Source organism: Hyaena hyaena, unplaced genomic scaffold (assembly GCF_003009895.1).
Source record: "Hyaena hyaena isolate Hyena2069 unplaced genomic scaffold, ASM300989v1 scaffold_1016, whole genome shotgun sequence".
Classification (NCBI taxonomy): domain Eukaryota; kingdom Metazoa; phylum Chordata; class Mammalia; order Carnivora; family Hyaenidae; genus Hyaena; species Hyaena hyaena.
The window spans coordinates 217,020-237,166 of record NW_024081649.1 but is presented as its reverse complement, the minus strand read 5'-3'; the positions used below and the strand labels follow the sequence as shown (position 1 = coordinate 237,166).

The 20,147-nt window shown below is 38.3% G+C and overlaps 1 protein-coding gene across 1 annotated transcript in view; it reads left to right on the top strand.

The window, feature by feature from the left end:
- Window positions 1–20,147, top strand: part of LOC120223593 (neurexin-3) — a gene marked incomplete at its 3' end in the record, with an annotated part of 324,726 nt that overhangs the window by 132,450 nt on the left and 172,129 nt on the right. Inside the window, exon 5 of the mRNA XM_039221796.1 lies at window positions 14,396–14,599. Coding sequence (XP_039077727.1) covers window positions 14,396–14,599 — 204 coding nt within the window. The remainder of the gene's footprint in view (window positions 1–14,395; window positions 14,600–20,147) is intronic.

Here is a 20,147-nt window from a genome sequence, read left to right as displayed (position 1 = left end):
TGAAGAGGAAGTATATTTGCCTTAGACTTTCTTGCAATGTCCAGAAAGAACCAAACATAAACTAAAATGAAATGCACACAAAAGCTATCTTGTAGGTACTGTCTGTGATGTATGTACATGGCAGATAGAATGGAGTGACAGAGAAGGAGTGGTCATTTTGACTTGGAAGGGTGTGTGGGTAGCCAGGATAGGTTTCATAGAGAAGATAATACTCAAGGTATTTTGTTCAACCACATCTTTTTTTTTTTTTTTTCTTCAAGCACCTACTATTTGCCAGGAATTCTTCTAGAAAAGAGCTACATAGTAGTAAACAAAAAGGAAAAGGTACCTGTTTTCATGGACTTACATTCTTGAAAGAGGAATGAGATGAACATATGAATTTAAAAAAGCAGATATTGTAAGTGCTGTGATGAACAATAAATGAGCTAATATGATAGAATAGGCTTGGGGAGAAGGGCAGTTAGATAAGTTGATTGGGGAGTACCTTTCTGAGAAGATGATAGTTAAGCTATTTAGGCCTGGGCCTGGATGAGATGGAGCCAACCATGCAAAAATATCAGGGAGCAGGTAGTTCTGCACTACAAAATAGACTGGCTGAATCCCCCAAGGTAAGAACAAATGGGTGTGTTTGTATTTAAGGAAATAAAGGGAGGCCAGTATGCTGGGCAGTGATGGCCAAAGGGAGAATAGTAGATGAACTATAGTGTGACTAGATTGGCTTTAGGTCCAAACTGCATACTTTTGAGTAAAATGTGGTGCTATTTGTAATTACATCAGGACAACAGAAGCTAAATGGACTGTTTGGACCAAACCTAGACATATGATTACCCTATGGAGAAGAAATAAATTATATAAGACTTAGAGTCAGGCAAGGAAGTATAAATGTATTCTCAATGCATTAAGGAGGCATGGGAGCATACAGCAGGGGAAGGAAGAGATCTCTCTGGCTGCTGTGTGGAGGATAGACTCTGGAGAGCAACAAACGCAAGTATCGGATTGTTAGAAGTCTAGCTGGAACAGAGGGTGGAGGCTTGAGCGAAGAGAGTAGACACAGAAAAAGAAAGAACTTTCACATTCACAAAGTTTTGAAGGTGAAGTTGAAGAGCCTTGCTTACTGTTATTAAGCATGCCAGGGACAGGGAGTGTAGAAGATTCCATACAAAGATAGCAGCAAGAGGAAAGTCCCAGGGGCAGGATATATTCTAAGAGTGAAGGGCAAAAGTGAAGGGGGCACTTTGGGGTCAGGTAAGTAGGCTGAGATGTGACCTGAGGTCAGATCATCTAAGACTTGGAATATCAGGGCTAAATCAGTGCTAGTACATACTGTGGTGCCATTGAAAGCACTTGACTTGAAGGTGACATGATTTGATTTGTTTTTATGAAAATGATACTAGCTCAACTATAAGAGGAAATAAAAAGATAAAGGGAAAACACCCCCCCCCCAAACAGAGATATTCTCTCCTAGTTAGAAAAATAAACAAGAAACTAGAAACATTTTGAGGGTGGTACAATAAAGTGAAGGGTCTTGAAGTTTTTAGAAACTGTCCACCCATTCATCAGACAAACCCTTCATTGTCTAACGGTTTACAGTATAATTAAGTGTTGACTCAGGGACTGCTCAACAGTGTCGTTGAGTCATAAAGAAGCTCTAAGAAGAAAACTTTAGGGACAAATTAATGTCATGTACCATGTACCTTCCTTCTTCTGCTCCAGTACTATTCTCGGCCCACTCATTTCTAAGTTTTAGCAATATCTCTCAGACTGGTGTGCTTCACATGCAATTTTGGCAAGCTAAGCATGGTGACAGAGCCAGATAACTTGTTCCCTGTAGACTTATAAACTCATCAGCTTTGGGCTGGTAATATAATTTACAGTATACTTTGCCAGCCTTATAAAACAACTTTCTGTTTTCAGGGGAATGGAGCCCTGACAATAAGAAGTGTTTATAGCTTAATTTTAGCCATGTTCTCTATTGTTTCTGCAGTAGCAGTCTGTGTATGATGCATCCTAGTCATCTACAAGACAGCTACAACATTTTTTTCCTTCTTTTTGGCAAGCTGAATACAACATCAGGCTTTGCTTAATAGCTACCCCTGTATCCTGTTACCTTCGGTGGTGGTAGCTGTAGCATGCACCTCCGTCTTTTGGGACAAAAGAATTGAGACATTCCTTCTGTAGGATACTCCAAACCATGGCTTACAGCTTGATGAAATTATCTGATGTCTTACTCTTGTAGATAAAGTTCTTATAAAATGATACTGATAGAAGTCTTGAGAATAGGAAAATCTGAGATATGCCACCCCTGTATATGTAGCCAAATGATGATGATCTTCCTGCTGTTTGTTTCTCCTTAGTGTACTGCAATAGCTGCTTGCCATTTATAGCATCATAGGCTAACAAGGTTAATTGTATTCAGCCATTACCCCAGATGACTATAGCTAAAAGTAAAGCTCCACAAAATAAGAACTTTTGTTTTGTCCATCTCTATATCTCCAGTCTAGAAAAGCACATGGAAACATAATAGATACTCAAAAACAGTGTGTTGAATAAAGAAGGCTAAATACTGACATGGCAAATCTGCCCTAATGATATGGAAATGAATACTATAAATGATCTAATCTCCCAAGAAGACCATGCTCTGCTGTGAGTTGGCCAGGGGGTTGATGAGCTGATGTGTCAGCCTGAGACATTACATAGGATCTAACATTCATCTTAATAATGTCTATCAGTTGAAAAAAATATATAGAATTCAATTCCAGGGGTAGTTTATTAACCTGGTCAACTCTAGATTCTACCATGCAAAACGTAGAGTTGTGAAATTTCCCACTCTTCTCTTTTTGCTCATAGTCACATCCACTAGAAGAGAGATCGTTTCATTCATGTCTTACATGCATTGAATTCACTGTCTGGCACTGTCATATTTGTTTTGTATTCCTGTTCCATAGCTTACTCTGATTGAGTGACATTGGAAATAACTTATATATCTCCCACACACAAATATACATTATATAACATTTATACATATATCACACATATGCACATATAACATATATATCATATATGTATATGTATCTCATACATACATATAACATGTATATATAACAAGAACATTCTGAATTGGTGCCTTAATAGATCTTTAAGTATTATATATGTATGGATCTATTGACCCGTTTCAGAATATTGCTGATTTTATACAGCCTGATTTAAAAAAAATTTTTTTAAATGTTTTATTTATTTCTGAGAGAGAGAGAGAGACAGCATGAGCAGGGGAGAGTCAGAGAGAGGGAGACACAGAATCCAAAACAGGCTCCAGGCTCTGAGCTAGCTGTCAGCACAGAGCATGACACGGGGCTTGAACCCACAAACCGTGAGATCATGACCTGAGCCGAAGTTGGATGCTCAACCGACTGAGCCACCCAAGTGCCCCTACAACCTGATTTTGGAAGCAGAATCCAAAGTAGAAAAACAGGAAGGTCTTTAATATCTGTATAAGGAAAAAAAATCAAGGCTATTAAATATCAACCTCAGTTTCCTCAGTTATGAAATAAAGGTAATTTTTAAGTTTTTAATTAAATTATTTGTTCAATTCAGAGTGTAGTCGCACAACTTCTGTGTTACTTTGTTTCTAATAAAGGATAGACTGATTGCGTTTTAATCAGTCCATTGGACTTAGGGAAATTTTTCATTGGTTTGACTTTTTTAGAAAATTTAATGTATATTTCTAGACAATTTGATTTTGGTTCATATTGAAATAATGGCTCAATCTCTTTTTGGAAGAAAATATGTATAAAACACATTTGTTGAGTGAGTACATTGCAGAACAGTTAACATGGAGAAAGTGTATTCTCCTTTGCTGCCCTAGAGAAATTGTTTCTCTGGTTTTGCCTTGAACAATACTGAAACAACAGTCACATTTCAGTGAGCACAAGTGTGTGCAGAACAGTTCTCTGAGGTTTCGGCCCAGCCATTTGGGGATCAGAACACCAACAAGTAACATGGGAAACACAAGGACAGGCATGAAGTCAGCCATTAATTATGTTACTATATCAACTCAGTGCTGTTGTGGAACAATAGTCTAGAATAAAGCAAATCCATTTATACAAATCCATTCACTCCAGCTCCATACCTGAAGTTAATCACCCTTGTTTGATGGTTTAGACATAAAGCTTTTTAAAAATTTTGGTAACTAGAACTAGATATCAGTAATAGTGAGAGGGCAAATGTATTCTCTAGAGTATTGACAAGAATATATGACAGAGAGAGACAGCAAGCTTTGGGCACAAATGAAAGTCTCCAGAATAGTGTTGTCTGTCTTTCAGAATGAATAGCGTAGTTGGACCACAATATCAGGGTCCATCACTGGACATAGCCTGCCCATGACTACTATGAGCCATGCTTGCCATCAAAATATTAACAGAAGTTCTAATGCTGAGGTTCTGGAGTGTAATTTCTGCCATGGGTAGAGAAGGTCTATGAAGGTAGACTCATTGTGTATGGAATTTGAGAATAGAAGAAAGAATAATGTCTACTTTATTTTTCTATTTAATCAAAGTAGACCTCATAATGAAGATGATACTAACAAAGTGCTGTAATTAACACTTCATAATTAGATTCCATTTTACAGTTTTCAGACCTTTCAACATATTTTCTTATATCACTTAAAAATATTATTCAAGATTTACATAAGGGAGGGGGGAGGCCAGCAAATGTGTGGCTTTCCCAAGATTGCATGCCCAGAAGAGGTGGAACATGGATCTCCTGACACCTAGGTTCTTTCTACTAATCACTGCTACCTCTGATATGGGAGTGTGCTCACATGAAAGCAGGGGGTATTTCTAGACATCAGGGAAATTAAAACACACACATGTGCACCACACATATAACATTCACTAAGCACCATTTAATATAAGATATTTGGGTATTTTCACATTTCTGCTTCAGGTTTCACCATTGTGATGGACTCCTTTTTTTTTTGCAACTTATTCTCCACCTTTCTCCACTCAGCTTGAACCATGGAAGGTTATCCTATGGATTGCATTATAAGAAGCTCCTTTGCCTTCTGTATTCTGGTTGAGTTTGCCCAATGGGAAGCACACAAGGAGGATGAGAAGGAAGGATGACAGTAAAGTCTGAATTTTTAATTTTCTGTCTCTCTCCCTGTGGAATGACTACCAGCTGGCCCTTTGACCACAGCTCTTGTGAGGCCCTGCTAACTCTCTCTCTTCCTCAGAGTTCTGGCAACTGAACTTTCCCTTGCTCCATTAGGCCAAAGGTAGTGATGGAGGTCTGCTCTTAATAGCACTGAATACTGCATTACCCCTTGGAAGGTTCATTATGCCCTACTCATACCTCTGTAAATATTTACCTTTATTAAACCTTCATAATATGGCATGATTTGAGTGGGCTGTCTCTTTCCTAGTAGTATCCTGACTGATTCAGTGTTATTATTACACATATGGATGGGGAAACTGAGGTCCAAGAATGTTTCACAGTTAAATAACATTCAGATCTAGGATTCCAACCCATTCTTCTAACTTCAGGCTTTTACAGTTACAGCACATGGACCAATGATTCTGAGTAGCAAGGCTGACCCATATGTGTAAATACAGCTTTGCACAATAGAGCTTTCTTGAATGGACTCAGAAAAGGAACAATTCTCAGAGACATACCACTGCCCTTTATAAATATTATATTTTGAAATTTCATAACATGTTTTGCAAGGTAGAGCAATGGTAATAGTGTCTGGAAGAAAATTGGATAAGATTGGATCTGATCTCTCCCCACACCATTCTGTCTTCCTTGCACTGTCAGAGTTACCCTACAGAGCACATCTGACCATGTTACTTCATGTCTAACACCCCTCTGTATTGACTAAGATCCAAACTTCCTAACTGTGATTATTTGGTCTTTTATATTGGACCCTTTCTTTAGTCTTTTTTCTTTTTATGTTTTTAAATGTTTATTTACTTTTGAGAGAGAGAGAGAGAGAGACAGAGCATGAGTGGGGGAGGACCAGAGAGAGAGGGAGACACAAAATCCGAAGTAGCCTCCAGGCTCTGAGCCATCAGCACAGAGCCTGATGTGGGGCTGGAACTCACAAACTGCCAGATCATGACCTGAGCCGAAGTCGACGCTCAACCGACTGAGCCTCCCAGGTGCCCCCCTTTAGTCTTAACTTTACCACTCCAGTCCATATGCTTGAGCCCACATGGAACCACTGTAGTGGTTGTCACGTGGGATTTTTTTTTTTTTTTTAATCTGCCAACAGGCATTTGACAATGTCTGGAGACATTTTTAGTTGTCATGACTAAAGGGAATGCGATTGGCCCCTAGCGGGTGGAGGGCGGGGCTACTGCTAAACCTCTTACAATGCACAAGACAGCTCCCGCAGCAAAGAGTTACCGGTTCAAAGTGTATTGTCACCATTGAGAAATTCGGTTCTACTTTAAGACTTTGAACTCCCTCCTGACTGTTTACCAGATGCTATGATATATGATTTTATTCCATGCCCTTGTCAACTTTGCCTCTGGTACCTATGCCTTTCTACTAGCTGGAGTGCCTTCCTGCTTCTTTTTTTTACTGTTCACTCTCATTCTTGAACCAAGTTATACTCCTTCTCCTTAACAACTCTAGACAAACACAAAGACACCTGAGCTGAGTCCCTGCAGCACTTAGTTCATTCTTTAGTATAACAGTTTACCTGTTTGTGTCTGTATTTCCATCTGACTGTAATCTCATTAAAGGCAGCAGGCCTGTTACTCTCTTCCTATCCCCCCAGTTCAGCACAGTGTCTGGCACAGATTAGATATTAATCATTGAATGAATGAGCAAATAATTTGCAAGTAGTGGCTATATTTCTCCTGATTAATTGTGTTGTTTAATTTTTATAAATTAAGTTATATTTTTAATTCAGTACGAAAAATTGCTGTATAAGAGAAAGCTGCATGACGACTTTGAATGAATATTTTCTTAAAAATTATATATCTTATAAAGCAGGGTTTCGGTATCCCGTTACCCTTCCTTCCTACCTTCCTTCCTTATTAATACTAAAAAATATGCATGTGTATTTACATACCTGCTTTTCTTAAAGTGAGAAATGTCCATCAAAATTTTTGTCGTAGATGTAGAATGCTCTAGTTGTTTGGGGAAGAGAAACGAATATGACTGCATGTAATGTCAGCATTATGTTGCAAATTATTTGCTCATTCATTCAATGATTAATATCTAATCTGTGCCAGACACTGTGCTGAACTGGGGGGATAGGAAGAGAGTAACAGAAAGAAAAGTTAGATCTTTTCAGCCTTGTCCACAAGAGGGAGGGCATTGCCCTACATCAATTTTGTTGATTCCCCAGAACTGTTGGCTACTGTTGGGTCTGCTTGGAGCTAGAGATTTATGTTGTTCCTGCTGTTGCAAAATACAGAATTAGAACCTGGCAGACATTCCTGTATAAATTTGCACACTGTTTAAGATCAGCCCAGTTTGGGTGGAGAGGAAGCAATCTGTGTATTTGGGAGGTTTTGTCAGAATAAAACACACTTAAAGAGTGTGTAAGGCCAATAGCTGCATGAATGAGCAGGAAGGTGTCTTGAAGGTACAAAAAGAGAAGAGCGTGAGGAGGGTGATTATTTAATGGTATTTTGCTTACAAGGTTGGCCATAAGAGTATCAGGGGGAGAATGGTAGAGAAAAGTTGCCTGCCAGAAAGACCCTCTTTCAATTTAACAAAAAAGAATGTACCAGTTAAGTAATCATTAGCTTCAAGTATAACTCAGTGTTCTTAATCTTAAAAAGTAGGAGAAAGATAAATAATTTGAAAACAAAGCTAACAGGAATGGCCAAACAGGATGAGTCTGCCAACCCTGCCTGTGCTCCTCAGGTATAGTATTGTCTAATGGATAAAAATACTGAAAATTATCCCTGATACTTTTATAGAGGGAAGAAAAAAAAGATGGAATAGATAGATGTTCTTACCTGGTCCCACCTGAGTGAAGAGTGGTAGAAACAGCAGTGGGAGGGAAATAACTGTAACAGACTCAGACAATGGAGCTGAGGATAAAAGGTAAGTCACTAGGGCTAAATGGATAAGAAATTCTAATGCATTCCTCTCCACTGCCTTGGGAAGCACTCTTTAACCAGATGGGGTGACTTCTGCCCCAGGCACTTAACAAGGTTCAGAAATGAGAACATAGGCTTGGCAGCTAAATGAAGGTTACATACAGTCTTGACTGAGCTCTTCATCACTCCATTTTGTTCCCATATTTCATCATCTCTCAAGCTACAGAAAATAACTACATAGAACTAAAAATATGAAGCCATTCAACTGTAGATGACTCTGGGAATCAAGTCCCTGAAACTATGTCTGAACAATTAGGAATTCTGGACAGAGCCACCTGAGTATGAACAGGAAAGTCAATGACATGACAATGCAAGTCTAAAACAGCATAAGAAATAAAGTAAAAACAAAGGAAGCAGTATAGATTAGAAAAGTCTAAGAATTTGATTTAGAAGAAAATGAAGGACCAAAGAATTTCCCATGAGCTATATTCTGTAGCTCATTTACACTGCAGAATAACTTAAGAAATTTTAGTGGCACAAGAATTGAAAGGAAAATTTTAAAACAAATCAACTGAGTGAAAGGAAGAGGGAGATTATAGATGGAAGAGAGAAAAATGTGAGAACCAAAACAGTGCAGTCACATAACTAATTTGACAGAAGCGGCAACTTCTAAGTACTAGTCCCTGGCTAAACATGAGGCAAAATCTTACACTCTCTGAACTCTGTGAAAGAAGTCTCCAATTCACACATATCAACAGAGAAAATATAAAAATTAACTGACTACAGCAACTCAAGGATAATATGTGACCAATAAGTGGCTTATATTGACCCAGGGACAATACTTGCCAAAAATAAGGAGGCAGGCTACAAGATAAAAGTGGGGAAAAATACCTGAGCAGGGAAATCAGAGCTGTCACACTGCCAGGAAACTATAAATCACAAAATTCAGCCAAGTCATTAAACAGAGACACAAATGAACGGACAGCAAGAACTAGCCCTGGTGATGGTGAGTGGGAGGGTAGAGAGCAGTACCTAGCCTTGCTATAATCCATTGTCTAAAATGTCCAGTTTTCATCAAAAAGTTGTGAGACATGCACAGAGATGGGAAAATGTGACAGATATTCAGGAATATATGCTGGCAATGGAAACTGTCTTTCAGGGGCTCCAGATGTTGGACTTAGCAGACAGCCTCCATGGAAGTTATTATGTTAAACATGTTAAAAGGATTAAGGAAACTACACTTAAAGAGTTAAAGAAAAATACTAATGATTCATCAATTATTATGATGAATTAGTGTTATCATTAAAATTATCATTAGTAGAGATACTAATTACACACACACACACACACACGTATAATTTTCAACTTCCGGATTTCCATTTAGAGATTTTATATACATGCTATATAAATTTGGAGTTGAGAAGTGCAGTAACCCAAGAAAAAATTCACTAGAGGGGCTCAACAATAGATTTGAGTCAGCAGAAGAATTAACAAACTTGAAGATAGATCAATAGAAATTCTAAGTCTGAATACAGAAAAAAAAGAATGAAGATAAATGAACAGTGTCAGAAAAATGTGGGGGACTTTTAAATGTCTTAACTATATAAGATGGGAGCACTGGGAGAAAAGGACAGATAAAGAGACAGAAACAAACTATTCAAAGACTTAATGACTGAAAATTCTCCAAATTTGATGAAAAACATTATTCTCTACAGCATAGAAGTTGAATAAACTCTGTAGGTTAAATTCAAAGAGATTTACATCCAGACCCATTATATAAAACCATTGAACACCAAAGACAAAGAGATCTTGGAAGCAGCAAGAGAAAAAAAAAAAAAGACCCATTGTGTATGAGGGCACTGTAGTGAGATTAACAGCTGATGTCTCTTGAGAAGCGGTGGAGGCAAAAGACAATAAGACAACATTAAATGTGCTGAAAGAAACAGAAGTGTCAGCCAAGATTCTCATATCCAACAGAGCTGTCTTTCAAAAGTGAAGGCAAAATAAAGATATTCCCAGGTAAATTCAGAGAGTTCACTGCTGATATACCTGCCTTATGAGGACTACTAACTGCTTTTATTCTTCATGCTGGAAGGAAGTGACAGCAGACAGTAATTGAATCTACATGAAAAAACAAAGAGCTCCAATAAAGGTAATTATGTAGGTAATGGTAAAAGACAGCATAATTACCCATTTCTTTTTCTTTTTTCTCTTAACTGATTTAAAACACAACTGCATAAAACAATATCTATAAAATTGTATTGTTGGGCGTATAATGTATGGAATTGTGACATATTTGACAATAAACCACAAATGAATGAAGCTATATTGGAGAAAGGAGATGATACCAGATGGTAACTTGAGTCTGCACGAAGAAATGAAGAGGGATAGAAATGGTAAATAATAAGCTTAATTAAAAAGAAAAAAAAAACCTCTATAAATATTTTTGAGCTCTCCTTTCTTCTCCTTGCTTCTTAAGAAGACATATGTTTTTTAAAAGCAATCATTATAACAATATTGTTGAGTTTGTAATATATATAGACACAATATGAATAACAATGACAAAATAAGGAGGAAGGAAAGAGTGCTATGGAAGAGTAGAGGTTCTATATCTTCCTGGAATTAAGTTGAGTATAAATATGAAGTATATTTGATAAGATATATATTGTAAGACCTAGAGCAACCACTAAAGAAGTAGCTCAGAAATATAGCTAATCATTAAAGGAATGAGTATGGTAGGAAATATTCATTTAAGATGAAAGGAGATAGTAAAGGAGCAAAGAGACACAAAACAGGGGAACTGTGTTAAGTACCATTGTGTGGGCATCCCATGATGTGGTCTCTTAAAACTCAGTTCAACATATTTCAGACTGAATAACTTTCCTTATTGAGGTGTATTTTCTTCCTTCAAATAATTATTCTATTCATGGTGAGTCTTCCTTGTGTTTGAAATCTTTTAAACAAATTAATAAGAATACTGGAATGGACGTTTTTAGCTGATTCCTGTACTAATCTGCTTCATTTCTGCTTCATCACCCTCCCCTTAAAAATTTTGGGTTGATAATAGAACACACTCACAGAGATGCATACAAAGGTATGGATTGATATACACACTTTATATGGTACCATTAGCTGTTTAACTGCATACTCAACTGATGTTTGTTCTCTGAACTACCAATACTGACACAAAGATGCATTCAGTTCTATGTTCTGGCACTACACATATGCAGAGGGATGAAAGTGACCTTTACTTTTGGATTGTATTCAAGTTGAGTACATCAAAACAACCATTTCATGGCTCACTGAATACTCTAATTTCTCTTAAAAAGGGGTGTACATATGTGTGTAGGTGAGTATAGTAGAAGGCACATGGTAATAATGATTAATAGTGTTCATAATTACATAAACACATAAGGCATTGTGCATTTTTATATATAACATATTTAGAAATGGATGTATTATCTATATTTATATAATTTTATATATTCATAAGTAATATACAGCTTTAAATAACGACATGTACGTATAACACAAACATAAACACAAGGGCACCACACTCTACTATGAAGCATTATAGATGTATTTTTAGTGCTTAGGAACATGGATGTGTTCCTGGCAGAGCCCTCTGACATTGGGCAGAATGGTTAAGGACATAACCATGAGAATCAAACTGCTGATGTTCAACTCACAGCTCTGCCCTTTCTTAGCTGTGTGACCTGGTATCCATAAAATCTAATAATGATATTGTCTTCTTTGTGGTGTTCTTGTAAGCATTAAATGTCTTAGTGCATGTAAAGTTCTAGAAAGCACCAGGCAAACAGTAAGTGCTCAGTATATTTTAGCTATCATTATTGATCTTCTTTTGATTCTGCTCTTCGAGGAAATAAAATAGTTTCTTTCACATCTGGAGCATGTGTTAAATTTAGATTATGTTTCCCATCTAAGAATACATCTTCATAATGTGTCTTTTATTGTGATGGTGTCTGCAACTGTCAAACCTTTATTTGTAATCTTAAGAGTTTTCAGATTCTAATATATAGCTATTAGCACATCTTGGGTATTACCCAGGTGGTGATTGCTTCTTGGGAATGAGAAGGTGTATTTATATTGCTTTTGATGGACTTTTTGTATGTTGTGTAAATAGGGTGGTGGTATGATGATGACAAAGACTGTTTTGAGTACCTTCCATGTGGTTGGGCTCTTCTCTTTCTGATAGGATTTCTTTTATACATAAAGGCCGATGATGTTTGTCTCTTTTGTTCACTGTTACATCTACAACACTTAGAAGAGTGCCACATACACAGTATCATAAATGAATGCATCATGGTACTTCTCAATCTAAAACCATTCACTTCCCAGTATCTACCCAAGTCCATTGATTTTGTTGTAATTTCAAAGAACTATTCTATAACGACTTCTCAAAATATGCTTGATGCTTTTGTTAAACTTAATAGCTTGTTTTTGTCTGAGAATTCCCCTTATTTCTTTCCTCTGTGTGTATACAGGTGCTATTTTATCTGTGACAAATCTGATGCTATCACCTCTTTCATTACAAACCCCATCCATCTACTAAGAACGTCTCAGACTCTACCTTATCTTCTCTATTCACCTGCATGCCACAGTCTCTCTCCAGAATGCCCCTGGCTTTATAGATACTTCCTGGCTTATTTAACCATTTATTTACTTTTTAAAAACTTTTTTAAATGTTTTATTTATTTTTGAGAGAGAGAGAGACAGCGTTCTCAGGGGAGGGTCAGAGAAAGAGGGAGACACAGAATCTGAAGACAGGCTCCAGGCTCTGAACTAACTGTCAGCACAGAGCCTGATGCAGGGCACGAACACACGAACCATGAGATCAGGACCTAAGCCGAAGTCGGACGCTCAACTGACTGAGCCACCCAGGTGTCTCTTAACCGTTTTTATATTCTAGTACAGTTACTTGCACATGCCATGTCTCTCTTCATATTAGGGACATTTGTTTCACTTTTGAACCTCCATAGTACATGTAGGTAGGTAGCAACTAGTTGGCAACAGCAAATATTTAATGAGGGCCCACTGAGTGCCCGATACTGAGCCCAGTGACAGGTTGGCTTTATAAGAATGTGAGTGATACTCTCTTTCTGTGTTCTCTAAAAGTATTTGCAAAATGAATGATTGAACACAATTCACATTTTGAGCAGCATGGTGTTGTAGAACAGGCCCTGGCCTTGGTATTGGACATATTGGCTTCAAACCCAGACTGTCTGACTTTGAGATGTTAACATCTGTCTCTGAGTCCTTTGGTTTTATATTCAAAGTAGGAATGATAGATCCATGTTGTAGCATTAAGTGAGATGATAACATAATAATGATAACCTAGTAACATAATAGGGCAGAGTGGGTGGGGGGAGGCTCCTAACCAAAGTGTTTGGACTAGAGAAAGCATCAGAGGGGGTAGAATTTCTTCCTCATGGGAGTGCTATTTGAATAAAAGTAGAATGACTGATTCTCAGGATGTCATTATTTTTTGGTTGTTGTTTTAGCTCTAGTTCTGTAGATCCTCTTTGAATGTGTGAAGCAAACTCTTATAGTGCCTGGCCACTAGTGCTGTTACAGGACCAGGCCTGGACTGCTGCTCTTTCCTCCTAGAAGCTCTAGCAAATATCTGCTTGCTGTGATGGTTATAAATTGCTGTTTTCCTTCTCTTTTTCACAAAATACTCCTAGGAGTCTAAGTTTTGTTTAATGCATTTTTTTTAAATTTTTTTTTAACGTTTTTTTTTTATTTATTTCTAGGAGAGAGAGAGAGAGAGAGACAGTGTGAGCAGGGAAGGGTCAGAGAGAGAGGGTGTCACAGACTCTGAAACAGGCTCCAGGCTCTGAGCTGGCCGTCAGCACAGAGCCCGACGCGGGGCTCGAACCCACGATCCGCGAGATCATGACCTAAGCGAAAGTCGGACGCTTAACCGACTAAGCCACCCAGGCGCCCCAGTTTAATGCATTTTTATTTTGTCTACTGCACATAAAATTAAATTGTTACTATTTGTGGGGGCATTTATACATTTGCAAAACATCTTCACATTCATTATTTCATTTAGCACACTTGCTAAGTCTGTGAACATTAGGGCAGTGACAAGTGCTCTGTCTGCCTTTTAAAAGCCAATAAAGAAACAGAACCTCAGAGTGTAAGTGGTCTGCCCAAGGTCACATAGGTTAAACATGGCAGCACCAGAGGTCTATCCAACATTAGTCACCTGACTGCAAATTTGGTGTCCTCTCCACCCTACTCTACTTACTCTGGAAGCAAAAAGAAACTCTGATATCCTTTATGCTGACAGTCTTCTCCACTCTTCTTTGCAGAGGCATCCATCTTGAGCTACGATGGCAGCATGTACATGAAGATCATCATGCCCATGGTCATGCACACTGAGGCAGAGGATGTGTCCTTCCGCTTCATGTCCCAGCGAGCTTATGGGCTGCTGGTGGCTACTACCTCCAGGGACTCTGCGGACACCCTGCGTTTGGAGCTCGATGGGGGGCGTGTCAAGCTCATGGTTAACTTAGGTATCGTATGAAGTACCCTCTGCCACTTTGTTTGGGCTTGTCTACCCTTTCTTTTCTGATTTTCATTGGTTTGATTGAATTCTTTGTTTCTTAAAAGTTAGCTGCTCACCTCTTGTTTAATAGATCAAGGATAAAACCCAACAGCAACAAACACCTTCTTCTTGTTTCTGCATGAGGTTTTGATGTCAATTTCTGGTTTCTGACAGTGGTGTTTTTTTTTTTTTTTTTTTTTTACTAGATTATTTATTTTTTAAGTTTCCTTTCTTGGTTTTTTGGAACCGTTTAGCTTTGTGTAAAACACGCTACTTTGGTCCATCTTTTGATCAGTCACATTGCCATTAAGTCCAACTCCTTGGTCACCACTCAAAACAGTCGAAGCTAAAGGCAGGGATAGGATAGCAAATGGAGGCAAAATAGAGGTTGGGGTTAAAGAAAACTAAGCTTTGTGAGTGGGATGAGAGCTGCATTGTTCCTTTCTCCACAATGACTGTTCAAATGGGGAGGTCTGGTGGCACTGGTATCTCCTCATACCTTATCCTAGTGGAGGACATCAGATATTTTTCTGTTGTCCTATTAAAGAAATAATCCTATAAATTTATAGAGTCTCTGACATGTGGAAGGAGAATGTGGCTCCTGTTACGTATCCCCTTCTTCCTTCCTGACATTCTTACCCATCATCTAGCAGCCCCTTTTATAAGGATTGTCATGTTACACAGTTATTCACCAGTTTCTCTGTCCTCCTCCTGTAATACATATAATTTTTCCTTGGTATTTTAAAATTATGAGTTTTAAATTTGCAGCTTTATTGTTCTTCCACTGCAATTACCTGTAACAGATACTTTGGTACCTCCTCTCCTGAAGGCCTCATATTCTCTCCTGCTACTGACCTTCTTGACTGGATTCTAACTGATTTTCAGTGGAGAATGGGGACCTCTTGATTTCTGGAAGGAAAGAAACCAACGTCATTTCTACTCAGTAGAAAGTCAGTGCCCAGTGCCAACAGGATGAGTAGTATGGTTGAGTCCAAGCTTTCTAAGCCATGGATTTATTTGGGTATATAGTTTTTGTTTGGCTACAGAGCTCCTTTATAAAGATTCCAGTGGAATGACTTGTCAGAGGCATGGAGAAGACATCATGGACAAATATACTAAATATACCAGATATAAGACCATATAAAACCTTAGATGGCCTAGCAAGAAGGTGGGATTTGGAATCTTACCTGCTGTCAGGTCAACTGGTTGCACTTAAAAAATGCCTACACTATAATCCTAAATATCTCTAGGACACAGAGGACTGTTTTGAGCAGTGGCTTTAGTTGTGTCTCTTTTTCTTTCCAATTTGCAACTTTTACAACACTATGCCCTTTTTCTTGTTCAACCTCATTTGATTTCTATTGTCCGTGTGTCTCTTGGTTTTTCTTTGGTTTGTGTATGTGTGTGTTTGGTTATTTTGGTATTTTGGGTTTTGTTTTTCTTTTTGCTGGATCTTTGTGTTCTTGAGTTTTCACTTCTCCCTGCCATCAACCACGGTAAATCAAAAGATGGTATTCAACCCTTCAAAGGCCCAAAGCCTGCGGCCCGCATAGCAAACAGCCTTGAGAACAGAGTGTACTGAGCAGCCTGCAGGGGCTGGCATACCCCTGTCCCTCTCACCTTCCCTTCCCTACATAATCCTCCCTACCTCCAGCAAAGCAATAAGAGTGTATATGACCTAAACCCAACAACTAGTAGCTGATTGTCTGCTTTCTCTGAAAAATAGCAGAAGACATTTTTAAAAATTTAGAAACAAAAAAAGGAACATAATGACCTAAATAAATAGCTCACAGAAAAAGATGAAGACAATTTTTAACTCTGCATCTATTTCAAAGTAAGAGAGAACTATGTATATGAGGATGTTTAGCCCCATGGGGCCCTGAGGAAATACATACTGTCTTTAAACAGAAAATATGTTTTCCTTCTTATATGTTGTTTTGTAAAGATGAGAAAGCCAATTGTGGTAGGTCTCACATCTTAGAAGGAGAGACGGGGTGGGGGAAGATAAAAAGGGATGAGGAAGGAGTGGACAGATTCTCTTACACACACACACACACACACACACACACACACACACACAGTTAATCAGAGGTCCCGTTTATTCTTAGAAACATGATTTTTCTATTTTAAACTCTGCCTCAACTCTGAGAGAACTACTTTTCAATTGAGATTGCTTTTGCCTCTTGACCTCTAGCACACACTCAAGTCTAGCTCCTCTGAGGTTGAGTTATGTTAGGCAAAACAGAGTTGGAGAACACTGTGCCTTTCAGAAGCAATAATGACTTCTTTTTCCCTGAAGAGTAGGGTTCACAACAATGACTGGTTTGAATTTATTTAGCTTTCTTTCAAACCTAAATTCAAAACCCTCTGTGCTTATGTATACAAAACTGTTCACATCCATGCTTTGTTTAAAGGTTCTCCTTCCATCCATCCCCAAAATATACTCCTTTATGAATGTTTTCTCTCCTTATTTTGAGTTTATATTTCCCTTTTTTGGGAAAATGGAAGAAAACATCTCGAAGCATGGTTTGCATTCACGTTTATTCCACAAGAACTAAATTCAAGATGATCAATTTGTTCACTCTTTCAATTGTGTCTCTTTTGTAGCATATGCACAAATGATGTTAGAGTTTATTTCAAATTGATCATACATCAGAGGAGCTGATGATATAAAGCCTAGTATGTATATATTTCTCTGATATAATATATCCATCTCCTAAATGTCAAAGAGACTAGGCTTTCCTGAGGGCCTTGCTCTCTGATGTTTTAATAGCAGGTGTGAAAAAGGTCCTTACCACACAGCACATTTTTAAAAGCTGAGAGATTGGCTATTGATCAATCATATTTTGATCCCTTACAATTAAAATATAGAATAATAATTTTATTATCATAGTATATTTAAAGATTTAAAAACTTCATTTCACTTGCCCAGTAACTTTGTGAGATAAATCAAGGAAATTTTTTTATGCTTAGTTTTACAGATATGAAACAAAGAAATGTATGACTTTTCAAAGCTAACATACAAAGTTGATATTGGAGCTTAGACTAGAACCTGACTTTCTAAAATGCTGGATCAACACGGGTGATCTGTTATATCCGCAGCTCAATACTGTGGGTCAATGATGTGGCAGTCTGGATGACTTCTAACTGCTTTCATGATGATTACCTTTTAAACATACACAGAGGGAATCTGTTTTCCTTCATGTCTGGTTTGAATTGAGCCATACGGCTGAAAAGTCCATCAGTATTGGCACCTCATTCGTGGCCCTTTAGAGTCCTCAGCAGAATGCCAGCAACACTTCCTCAGTGGTGGAGGCCCATAGGGAGGCTCCTGCAGTTTGGTTAATTGCATTCCAATTCTCCATATGTTCTGTCTGGCAACATGGACTTGTTGACTGCCATTTACTGTATACATTGTTGAAGACACACAGCTAACGTCTTCCATGTTCTGAACTCAAAGCTCATCAATTTAGAAAATAATTTCTCTTCATCTACTAGAATAAAACAAAAAACCTAAATTAAACATAATGAACAACACAGACATACACGGACAGACCCCTCAGATACCTTGCCAAGGCTAACAAAGAGGTAGAACTTTGGCTGCTACTAAAGAGAGATCTAAAGAAAGTTGCTTTCCCAACCCAATTCTCATGATTCCCTTTTTATTAAAAAATATACCCTCACTATCAAGACTACCTTCCCAGAGCCTATGAGCAAGGCACTGGGGTAGATTTTTTTTTTTTCCTTGAACCACTTATTCTTCAGGTAAAGTATCAAAATAACCCATCTCTTCTTGACTTAACCATTTGTCTACCTTCTTCAAAGCTCCAGGTCCTCACATTAGTTTAAAGACACCGTTCAGTTCATGGAACTATTCGAGTGCACCCAGCACTTCTCCCTAGACCAGGTCCTTGCTAAGAATAAAATCCTCAGCAGCATGAGAAATCAAAGAAGAGAACTACTTCTTGTTTATAGCTCTCAGACTTTCCACTTTAGGCCCACTGTTTGTCTTCTCGTCTCTCTTAAGCATGCCCATACACATGTTTCCCTTGTCGCCTTGGTACATTAGGAACAGACATTTCTCCAGCTTTGGCTGATGGTAGGTGCAACTGGTAGCTGAAGCCTCACCCCTTCCTCCCTCCTTACCCTCCTCCTTCCCAGTCCTTACCAGGGGCATGGCCTCCTCTGTTTGGTGATCGTACCAGTTGCTCCAGGGCTGTTTGCTCCCACTTTTCTGTTGCGGTTGACGACACATGACAAACCTAACCGCATGAAACCAAACCCAGATTTTTCTCAAGAGATGTTCTTCTGGGGAACAAATAAGCATCCTGCCTTCTTCCTCAGAATGATTGGGTGTCATACATTTCTCCTATGTGGATTGCATACTTTCATTCTGCCCTGTCCTTTGCCACTGGTTCCTTTTTCACTTGCTTACTTAAAATGCTTTATTTTGGGAAATTCAGATGGTGGCCTTATTCGTGATGAGTCCTCCAAACTATCGGTTCAACCTTAGGCAGAGGAGCTCAGTTTCTAACTAGGTTTCCGTGTAACTTTTTTTTCCCCTTTTCTTGTTTTACTTCTACTTTTTAGTATCTACTTTAAGCAAATTCCTATTGGATTCCCAATGATAAATTTGATTTATCAAATTTAGTTTCAACTGGGCAACTTTGTAACAATTAATCTGAGACATTTTTAAACCATTCCACCCAATCCGCTACCAAAAAACATTGATTCTACTCAAAACCTTTTGTGCTGGGTACCCATGACTCTAAATACATATTAATAAAAGGATAGATACTCTGATCTCTGGCATAATACCCCATTTGGTTACCAGCACTGGAAAATTAGACACCCTTTCTTCCCTCTCTTTTCCGTTAAAAAAAAAAAAAAAGAATTTTCTTCCCTCAAGATGCAGAGTCATAGAATGAAATAGGTAGGATGTCAAAGGTGCCTGAGACCTTCTCCCCATATACCTTTCTCGCCTTCTCCTTGAATGCTATAGGCACATGATTCAGCCTGAGCATTCAGGCAGGAAGACAGAGATGGGCTTCATGAGTGGGTTGGTCTGGGAGCCTTTGAAACAATAGCAGAGAACCCAATCAATTGTGATAACATCATACAGCTCCTTTTACCCTACACCCAGCCCCACCTCTCTAAAATCTGGGATGGGTGTTTGTGCGGTTAGCTGTTTGCAAGTGGCCATTTTATGACAGGACATGACCAGGTGGTATTAACCCTTTCCTTCTAACTAGGGATAATGGCACTCTGCCTACACAAATTTCTATAGCATCTGGGGCCCAAGCAAAAAAGAGGGTGGAGGGAGTTTATTTTTAGAAAAAGAGAAAGGGTTAAATACTACACTGAGAAACTTCATGAACAGATCTTTTTAAAAAAAATAATATGTCAGATTGGTAATATATCTTGGGAATACTAATACAAAAATTGTGTCGATGCTACTTTTAAAGATAAATTTTAAGAAAAATCATTATAAGGGGAAATAGAATATAACTTGCATT